General features: G+C 40.0%; 1 protein-coding gene across 1 annotated transcript; it reads right to left on the bottom strand.

Annotated features, from left to right (window-relative positions):
• Positions 1-207: 207 nt before the first annotated feature.
• Positions 208-8,741, bottom strand: LOC100382060 (Vesicle-fusing ATPase). The gene is made up of 21 exons (NM_001174824.1): positions 8,524-8,741; positions 6,924-7,019; positions 6,755-6,839; positions 6,625-6,675; positions 6,267-6,437; positions 6,002-6,156; positions 5,818-5,926; positions 5,152-5,251; positions 5,003-5,058; positions 4,342-4,407; positions 4,162-4,244; positions 3,471-3,604; positions 2,682-2,892; positions 2,024-2,155; positions 1,886-1,946; positions 1,742-1,801; positions 1,436-1,494; positions 1,246-1,333; positions 960-1,082; positions 662-727; positions 208-576 (listed from the first exon to the last, which is right to left on the bottom strand). The coding sequence occupies exons 1-21, from the start codon at positions 8,697-8,699 to the stop codon at positions 433-435; spliced, it is 2,226 nt and encodes a 741-aa protein (NP_001168295.1). The 5' UTR covers positions 8,700-8,741; the 3' UTR covers positions 208-432.
• Positions 8,742-10,932: the final 2,191 nt, after the last annotated feature.

Raw genomic sequence — 10,932 nt, 5'->3', positions numbered from 1 at the left:
CTAATTTTCTAACAACCACAATGTTCAAAATAAGTGATCTATAAGCTAGCTGCAGCAGTATAGTGACCAGCGGAGAAGCCGATTCCAGGTGGCTGAAGTTCGATTAGGGCGTCCTTGCAGCCTTAAAACAGATTGTTCGTATTCTAAAAATGAGCACAGAAGAGCTGGAACCATATGTAAAAGGAGAATGAAATTCATTTCTTTTCTGAGGTCTATAGCTGGATCCTATTATCAACTGTAGAAACATCGTCATACAATACAAAAAACGCTATATCGTGGAATTCGCCTCTGGTCAAATCCAACAGCTCTAGTAGGCGCACCAAACAAAAACAACACATCAAACCACTCTTAACACGCTGTAAGGATGCCACAAGGGGTGATGAAGCACAGGTGCAAATAACCTCCCACTGGATACCTAGGATCCATGCGGGCTCAGTAACGGATAATATCACTTAAGATGCTGAAGAAATGGTTGATATCTATCTTGTCTTCTCCGGCATAAATTGCTTCTGCACTTCCTCCGGTTGGCCCCTGTGCAGCCATCTCAACAAGCGTGTACAGCTTCTTGATTGGCATCTGCAACACAGAAAGCATTGTAAAGATTTGATCATTCAGGTTTCTGATTACTAGTAAGAATGCTAGATTAACAACAAAAGATTACATCATCCAGTGCTTCTGCTGCTGCATCAAGGTCCCCGTCATCGAACACATCAAGATGATGCAATACCTGTGGAGAAACCAGAAAGTGTGAGCTGTGAAGGAAGAAACACCTAATGAATCCAAGGCACAAACTTCTAAACAACATTACAACACTGGTCACTGCATATGCAGAGAAAGCGAGTAAACATCATGATCGTGTTATGAAGTATCACTGCCACGCTGCAACCATATCACGCAACTGCCACAGTATGTAGCATTTCAACCACCCGGGAAAGAAAATCCAGTGTAGTATTCCTCACCTTTTTCGCATCCTCCTTTTTCAGCTTGGGGACATGGTATGTCACAGAGAACACGTCACACATTCCAACAGATTCTAGGAAGCCAACCTCGCTTGTTGTTCCAATCACAAGCAGGTTTTTTCCCTGCAAAATATAAAGAGACGAGCAAGTCAAATGAAGAAGTTAGAAAAGACGGGATTAACCTTCTGCTAACAATGTATAGCCTCAGTGTCCGAGTTCAACATGTAAGCAGTGAAACGATAACCAAGTATGGAGCTAAAGGATAATACTGTGCAATTATGCAAACCTTAGGAGGAACCCTCTTGAGGAGGACCAGAAGAGTTTGAGAGATCAAGTTTGAAAAACGTGGTCCAATGGCTACATACTCCAGTAACCTACAAGATCATACAAGAATATTAAAACACAGTTGAAGCTAAATGAGACACATAAAGGTTGCTTGGCAGCCAGTTCACTTCTAGAATCAAGGGCTCAAGTACCTTTCGATATCATCAAGAACTATGATGCTGAACTGAGACTTGTATGCATCTTCAAAAACCTGTATTTTGCGACAAGACACAAACTCAATATAGTGTGGAATCACCAAAAAAAAAAAAAAACAGATACAGCTACAACTACAAAGTGCTTTCAGAGAAACATAAAAGGGGGGGGGGGGGGCTAAAGAAAAATGGTGCCGAACAACACAAGAACAGTAAATGAGATAGGGTTTCAAATAAACCTTTCCATATATTCTTATTAACTATTGAATAGTCTACCCTAAATGTTATGTACAGAATATCACTGACCTTGCAAATCTGTGCACATTTACTGCTTTCACTGAAACCAATCATTGTTTCTGCTGATATCTATAGTGAAAAGCACAATTCAGAAATTTAGCCTTAATCCTTGCTATAGAGTAAGTAGGAAAACTGAAAAGAAAGGAAACTTACAATTTTCACATATGCAAAATCACTGTCAATGCCAACACTTGCTGCCATAGCTGTTTTACCACTGAAGCAGTAAACATGAATAAGTTTCCAGCAAAGTTTTTAAAGACATGGATGTTGTTTAGCCTTTATATACTGTACCTTCCAGCAGGACCTTCCAACAGGCAAGTCACAAGTGGACTACCTTTGCTAACTTTAACTTGCTCTACAAGGAGCATAGCTCTCTGGTAAATGTGCTTATGTGCCTTACCACAGTCAACAATACCTCGCAATCTGCATATTTCAACATAAAGATGGTGTTGAATATAAAATTAAATTATTTGTGTTCTGTGAAACAAGGAAGCCAACAGTATGTATTATACAATATACACAGGAAACTAATTAGAGAAACTCATATATATGTGAAACAGCATCCAAAATAAATAATTCTCATAAGCTGAGTAGCTGAAAATGCTAGCACGTGCAATCTGTTCATGTCAAGTTGGGCATAATGTAACATAAAAAAATGAGAGAGCCTCCGAAGCTAGCTAATAGATAGAAAAAACATGAAGTGGGAAATATTTAATGTAAGCGTGTAAAAGCATGCTTGATACAATATAGAGAAGACAGAGACCTAAATCTACACACAAAAAAACACAATGAGAGAAGATAAGTGCTACACAAAGGGAATAGATCCTGAACTGCATATTTGTGGGAGAAAAGGAGTGAGGGTCCCAGAAATGCCCTAAAAAGAGTACAATCATCTTGCATGTACATATCATTTTGCTAAATTGATGTTCGAAGATATTACAGCACACACCTGCATCTTTCGAGATCATCGGTGGAAGCACCAAATGCAGGAGTAATTTCATGAAGTGCATTCACAAAGTCATCCATAGTAACCTTAATGCTTTCCTCATCCAAAGGTTTAGTGAGGTCATCCATGGTTATCTGCCGGTTCAAAGCATACGAGACAGCACTTTTGACAACACCTTCCAACTCTGCTCCACTGTAGTTCTTTGTCCTTGCGGCTTCATTCAGAAAATCAGGTATCATTTGGACATAGTATTAACAATTATTAATCCATTCTATACAAAGAATTTCCAATGAGTGCTAATGTGCATAAGTAATGTTATTGTTGAACTGCCAGTGGTATGTGCAGCTGTTTGCTGACACTTCACGTGAGTGAGGAAGGAATCTGGTTTTGTGCTGCTATGAGATCTCCCTACATCCTTGCCTCAGGGGTCTATTTATAGTACATGGGTGGTCAGTTTGAGTACCAACACAATTTGTTCAACGAGAAAAAACTACTATTTGTATTACAGTTAATAATGTCTGCTGCTATTATCGGTCATGCAGCATACAGAGTAAGCCAAAAAAAAGACGGCCTACTATATTCTGTACAACATGAGGATTCAAATCAGTTGACACAGTAAATATTTCGAAACAAAAGTTTCAAAATATTACAACTCCATCAATAGAACTAGCATGATTCAGCCAGAGAGCTAACTAACTGGCGAGGTGTTGATGCTATGAAAAATACTGGAAACCTTTGTTATAAAGAATCCAATGCATGAGTATATCAATTCGCTAAAAAGAAGAAACAAACCTAGCTCAAGAAGATTAATATCTGGAGATAGGAAAGAATTCTCTTTCATCTTATTTGTATGAATCTGAAGAATTTGGAAACGACCATTTTCATCAGGCAGGTTTATCTCGATGTGAACTTCCAATCGTCCAGGTCTGCAACAGATATACCAAAGGGCAACGAACTTATGCAATAGAAAACAAAAGAACGGTAGTTAAGGTGCAAAATTCCTAAATCAATGAACATCAACCTCTTTGAATTGACACATCTGAGTGATAAAAACTAGTTTGAATTCATTAAATAGGCAGATTTAATAATATATCTGTCTCAGTAGCCAATTCCATCTTTACAATATGACACTTCTCCGGCTACTGGGTCAGTTTGGATAGGAAGATTTCCTTTTTTTGGAGTTCTGGAAACATATTAATGTTTTGTGAAATATTATAGTATAGGAAAGCTAAAAGGTGTTTGGATGCCAAAAAATATGTAGTTTTGAAAACCACAGAACTCCTTGCTAAAACTGTAGTACCTTCGGTATTTTAGAGACCCCACTTAAGATTTCTTTTTGTAAATAGTGATTTTACACACCTCTGGTTTGTAAATCTATGAATCCCTCCTACCACATTTTTCAACACCACCCGCAGAGGCCCTTAACCACTAAACTGATGAGTTTACAACTAGCAAAATGAACCAAAAGGGAAACTTAGGTTACCTCAATAAAGCTTCGTCAAGCAAATCTTTACGATTGGTCATTCCAATAAGCAATACGTTATTCAACGCCTCAACACCATCTATCTAAAGGGGAGAAATTTTGATCAGAACTCAGTATCATATAAATGTATATACAGAACATAAAAGAAAAAAAAAAGTTGCAGATTCTACAAGAACACACCTTTGTAAGGAGCTGGTTTACAATGCTATCATGTACACCTGTACCATCGCGGGTAGATCCTCTAGACTGCATAAACAGATTTTCCATTTAGGCTAGTCGGGGTATTGTTTTATTAAATAAAATGAACAATAGTGTAAGTGATCAAAATATACAGTACAGTGGTGCATGCAATAGACAAAACTGCAATTTAAAGAAGACCTAGAAGAGATGAGAGAGCTTAACGTGAGAATTAGGTATAAATTAAGAAATGTTTACAGACAGTATATCATATATCCATAGGTAATAGGTTTCAGTTTCATGTAATCAAAGGTATTCAGAAGAAACCATGCCACTTAAAACTACGTAATTTTTCCAGGGCCTTTCCTATAATACATGATCACCCACTATAGCAACACATTTAAGAGGATAGCTCATGAAACAATTATAAGGGATTTTAATCTCAAATGCAACTTAGGGATAAAAGCACTGGTACCCATGGAGACTCCACCAAAATCTAAACCGGTAAGAACACCCTGTACTTATCTAATGAATATTGATAGTTCAAAGTTATCTTTTATCTGTCACCTTGTCGTATTTGAGAGTCTGGCACCCTGTTAAAGCTGGACAATAAAAATAGTATGATACACATGACAACATAAACATAAAGGGAAATTAATTTCACCTTGCAGATGGCATCAATTTCATCAAATATAATTACATGGAGGTCACTCTGATCACCTATGTCAGAAAAGAGGTACAAAAATGAAGTGTTTAAAAGGTTTTAATCGACACAAAAAATACGGGAACACTCTACCTAATGAGAAAACATACCTCGTGTCCTCTGCTCATTTTCAGCATCAGCAAACAAATCTCTCACATTCTTCTCGGTTTCTCCAACAAACTTGCTCAGAACTTCAGGTCCATTCACAATCTGAGATTGCAAAAAATATATGACATGTAAGAGGCTGATCAACAGAAATCTAGCATTATAAGTAGAGGAAGATGATAGTATCTGTAGAATCAATTCACTGCACAGGTTTTACAAGCCCTCTTATATCTATTAATTTAGATGAACGAACAACACCTATGCTTCACTCCGCAGCAAAATTTTCTAGTTCTGCCTCTTCATTATGGTGTTAGCTTTCACAAATCATATAAGTAATAAGTACAGACCACTGGCTAACCGTGCTCCATTCAAGTATATTACCACATTATCATCAATAGTACATGAAAATTTAACAGCACAATATGGACTAAAACAAAAGATTTTAGTTGAATTAGTATTTACAATAATAGAACTGAGACTACCTTAAAAGTGACAAGTTCTGATCTACTAACACTAGCAAATAAGAAACTTCCTCAACACAAGTTTTATCTGCTGTTCATATGTAGTAAAATGCCCTTCAAATGCTATAAAATGAATGATACAACAGCCATCACACAAATAATTAGGTACATGACAAATTTGTATTCCGTGCTTATTAAGAAAAGTCATACCTTGGGATCTTTTCCGTTCAATAATTTTCCAATTTGTCGTGCCATAAGAGTCTTGCCAGTACCAGGAGGTCCATATAGCAGTATACCTTTTACATGTTTGATGCCCAACCTACAGTATTAGGTCGTTAGCAAAAGAACCTGATTACAACAGTAGAAAAAATAGTGAAGCAGGTATCATACTTACTTACTGACAACTTGAGGAGGAAAGACTCTTGAAGCGAATGCCCTACGAAATATGTCAGTGAATTCAGCACTTAACCCACCTATCCCCAATTTTTCCAGGTTAAACTCTTTATGTTTGAAAAGTTTGCTGCTAGCAGCTTCCTTTTGGTTGATCACCTACAGTACAAAAACAGGATTATTGAGGTGTGTTACAATTATAGATAATTATCTGCCAGATTAACAGTTAAAATGAGTGCTAAGAACAATATAGGGGTGTTCCAGATAACCTTAATTCCTGAATTAGGAGCAGCCTCAAATATGATGTATGTATCACTTGACAAGAATCCTCTATCCAATGGTGTAGAACTCTCTTGACCCTCTAGCAAAGCTTGATTGACGGTGAATACATAGTTTGTTCCATGAAATTCAAATGGCACCCTTTGCCCCAAGGTCATGACCTGTAAGATGTAAACAACCCCAGGGGATCAACTTATTACTTATTAGGCACATTAGTAACAATAATAAAACTACAGCCATTGATAATCCAATAATGCACTAGTGGCATCTCATGAATAGCATACACTTTCAAGTTAACCAGACAAAAACGAGTGGCTCGAAGAAATTAAGTAACGGATAGTCTTGTACCTGATCCAGAAACCTCTTACGGAGTTGTTGGGCAAGCACAACAGCATCCAGCTGATAAGCCAAGATAAAGAATATGAGGTGACAGTGATCAAGCACTATAAGATCTGCATCATAAACAGTCATAACTTACCTCGTCATTTCGGTTGGCTCTTGCCTTGGCATACTCTAGCTCCAAAGTGAGCAAAGCCAACTTGAAATCATCAGGGGGGACAAAACTGGACAACAAATTATCATTGCAAACAGTAAGCCAACACAGCATAATAAAGAGATTCATTTCAGTGGACACTTAAACTTCCAACCTGCTAACAGTAACAGAATCCCCAGCTGAAACCTTTGCCTGACGACGTTGAATAGCATTCAAGGCAATGCGCCCGCTTGCGACAGCATTGTGTTCAGTGTATATTCGTTAAGGACCAAACATAAGGGAAAGGTCAAAAAACTTAGGAAGGACAATGCATGATATTATCAGATCTGCATACGATTCAGCTGTTTCAAAATTGAAGAAATGTTATGTCATTTTAAAAATAACTAGATTTCTAAGCCACAAAACCCAAAGGTCACAGTGGTGAACCGAGTACAAAGCCCTACACCTGAGCACAACATTAGAATGATCAATAGCAGTATAACATTTCCGTGCAGATATGATAAGGTAACACATCATTAGTCAATGAAAGAATGATGGTTCATTTCGAAGTTGATTATCACTCTCAAGCAAGGGCGGATTTAGGCCCCAGGCCACCTGGGCCATGGCCCGGGGCGCAGCCCAAAAGTCCTCTTATATATATGTTTTTTCAGCCAAAAAATCTAGCCCAAAATACATTTTAGACAAAAAATGTGGCCCAAAAGACCTTCTGCTTGCAGCGATTGAGCCTGGCGCTGGCAGCCTCCCTCAGTCGCTCACGAGAACACATGCTCTTCCAATTATTTTGCAAACCTGCGCGGCTGCGCTTCCTATATTGCCAGCGACGCGGCCGCCTCCCTCCAGTCCTCTAGCGCTCTCCACGCCTTCAGGCTCCACGGATCCGGTAAGGGCACAAGACAGCAACCTCCGAGGCGGCTGGGCCTGGGCGGGCTCTGACTCGGGCATTTGCCACCGCCAGTCCGGCCTCTGCCTCCGCCAGTTCGCCTCTAGCCTCCCTGTGACCCTGTAGCAGTGCCGCGCGCGGCCTGCACTAGCGCTGCGCCACCGCCCAAATCCGTCCCTATCATTATATCTTCCCCAAGCTATACAACTTCCTCAACATGATTTCCTTTCTTTTCTTATTCATAAGCGAGGGCGGAGCGCCTCCCTGACCAATAGGCAGCGACCACCTAAGCGACGAGCGTTGTATGCTGCTGCCATGTGCCCGTGATTCTACCCTATTGTGAGTAATTGTTCCCGAATGTTTGGTCCCCTTTCTCTACCTGCCATAGTCACTGGATTGTTTTAAAAGTTACTACACCGTTCTTAAATATTTATTGTCCGCTAGTTCATTTTTGAACTAAAGCGCGGAAAATTGAAAGACGGAGTAGTACATATTACATTTGTAGAGTGGTCCGGGGCGTTAATTTTACGGAGCTCCGCCACTGCTCTCAAGGCTTTTCCAGTGCAACTAAGTGGCACAAAACAGATCAAACAGTTCCAGTAACAATTACCAAGGCTATAAATGTACGAAGCCTGCTGAGACAAATTCCACAATGACCAAAATTTCAATGCAATCAAATTTCCGGGTTATCACCACGAGATTACCAAAGTTCAAATATGGTACCAAAATCAAAACATCAACGCGGAATTCCGTAGAGCCAGGATTCAAACTGAAGTTGCCACATCAGATCAAAGCGCCAGGCAGGCTCGTGCGACAGAGATCTCAGAATAAACTGTGCAGACGATAGATAAAGAGACCATCTACAAAAGGATATCGTAGGGTGAAGACCCAGGAGTCGGCGACGACGGCGAGCGCGTTGGGGAAGCGACGGAGGTCCGCGGGGCAGACGTATGCACAGTTGGTGAGGGCCAGCTCCTGGTTCGGCGTGCTGACTACCTCCATGGACGTGCCCCCGCCACCGCCCTGGCCCTGGTAGTACCTTCCCGCCATGGCCACGGCGCCGCTGCGGTGGTGAGATCTCGCTCGCAGGAGGAGATCGTGCAGGCGCGTGTGATGCCTCGCTGCTCGCGAAGACGAAGAAGAGGGAGTCAGTTCTGCTAAGGCCGCAGGCGTGTACAGTGGCTCGCTTCGGTCTGAAGGAAGAGCCTTTGGGCCTGGCTCATGGGCCAAATGCGGTGCACCGGATTCTTTCGAGGAAAAAGTCCAGCTTACAGCTCACGCAGCCTGATGGGCCAAACGCGGTTCACCCGTATGAATGGTACAGGCGCGACTGCCCACAATTTTTGCACTTATTGATGGTTAGTTTTGATGTCAAATTTTACTCATGGATCTAACCAGTAAAATGATAGATTCGGATTGGATGTATTTTTTTATCCATGCGTGTCCAATAAACCCAGAATACTAACTTTAATTTCTTGTTTATACATGATTTTAGTCCGGTCCAATAAAACCCAACCCATCTTCGCTTAATTGAAATATAAATTAATATTGCATTATGTATTGTATGCAGCTAAATAATTATATGTGGTGTTCTTCTAATTAATTACTAGTAAAAATGCATGTTTTCCATCCGCTACTTGCCTTTCTCCTGCAGGCACTCATCCTAGCCCTTGCTTCCCCCTCCGACCCGACGTCAACTCCACTTCCGACGCGCCTCGTCCCCACCCCTCATTCACGCTCGTCATCGTCCTCCACTTACTCGTCACACACCCCACCCACCTGCCAAGATGGAAGGATCTCGTGTGCCTGCTCACATGCTTCATGACTGCTTCGCGCTCATCGCCACTCCTGACCCGTTGCTCACGGCCTCGCCGCCATCCGCTTCGAGCTCGACTAGCGTGACGACGTGCCGAGGCGTGAAGCCCTTGTTGTATAGATGTTGCCCTACCTCGTGGCCAGGGCCGTTCCTGAGATTTCAGGGGCCCTGGGCGAAAATTTATATGGAGGTCCTTTTAACCCATATATATAATATCTATATTTGCATATATAACAATAATAAATACAAATGTTGAATGGTTTGAAAATACTATTAACTAGAATGATAAAAACTTACTTGACATATTGGATCATCTTATAAAGTTTCTTCGAACATTCTTTGATACAAAGGCATCGAGTATGCTATCAATATTGATATCGCCCAATAACTTCTTCTCAATGCATAATGTCGCTTGACCATTTAGCCTCTCTTGACTCATTTTTTATCTCAAATAATTCTTCAATAGTTTCAATTTAGAAAAACTTATTTCAACAGATGCAACAGTAACATGCACAGTGAATAAGATTCGATAAGCAATACATGCATTATGATAACAACCCACATCTCTGGTATGCTCAAAAATCTCCATAGCACATAATGTGTGATCTGGCAAAGTGAATTTCAAAATCTTGGTATCTGACACAACGAAACAATAAAGTCATTTATTCTTGCTGACTGACATCAGGGGTGCAATCAAGAATAATAGAAAAATACTTGGTATCTTTAACAACTTTTATGATATAACTTGTAATATCAGTAGCCAAAAGAGATATCAACTTGTTTTGAATTTTAGGACTAAGATAATGATAATGAGTTTCTTTGTTCTGGATATGTCTAAGGTGCTCTTGCATTAATGGGTCAAACTCTGCAACCATCTCAGCACAAGCATAGAAATTACCATTACTTTCATGATAACGTTGCTCACAAGTTTCTCTAAAAGCCAAGTTGTGTTTACCAAGAAATTTAACAATTGCTATTAACCTCAATAAAACTTGTCTCATGTGAGCTCTCTCTTTTGCAATTTGCTTCTGCAAGTCTTTATCAATAATTTCCTCCTTCTGCAATCTGGTTCTTAATTCATTCCACCTGTTCATGTTACAAATGTGCTCCACACTATTTTCGTGTTCTCTAAGGTTTGCACTAATATGTTTCCAATTTCTGTATCCATCATGGGCTAGTGAGCTTTGACTCTTGCTAGTGCTAGACTTAAAGATCTTACAGCAGAAGCAAAATACTCTGTCGTCATTCTTTGAATAAAATAGCCATTTTTTGTCATGTATCTCCCCATTGCATAATTTTCTATGATAATGGGCATAAGAAAAATGCCTTGATGCATCATCTAGAGGGAATTCTAGACCTTCCTCTCTTATGGGCCCTTTCACAGCTAATATATCTCTTGCGTTATTATCAAGTCTATCCCAATTTTTTGGATCATAAATATCGTAAGTATAAAATGGTGGCTCATCA

Source organism: Zea mays, chromosome 6 (assembly GCF_902167145.1).
Source record: "Zea mays cultivar B73 chromosome 6, Zm-B73-REFERENCE-NAM-5.0, whole genome shotgun sequence".
Lineage (NCBI taxonomy): Eukaryota > Viridiplantae > Streptophyta > Magnoliopsida > Poales > Poaceae > Zea > Zea mays.
This window is presented reverse-complemented; position numbering and strand designations above follow the sequence as displayed.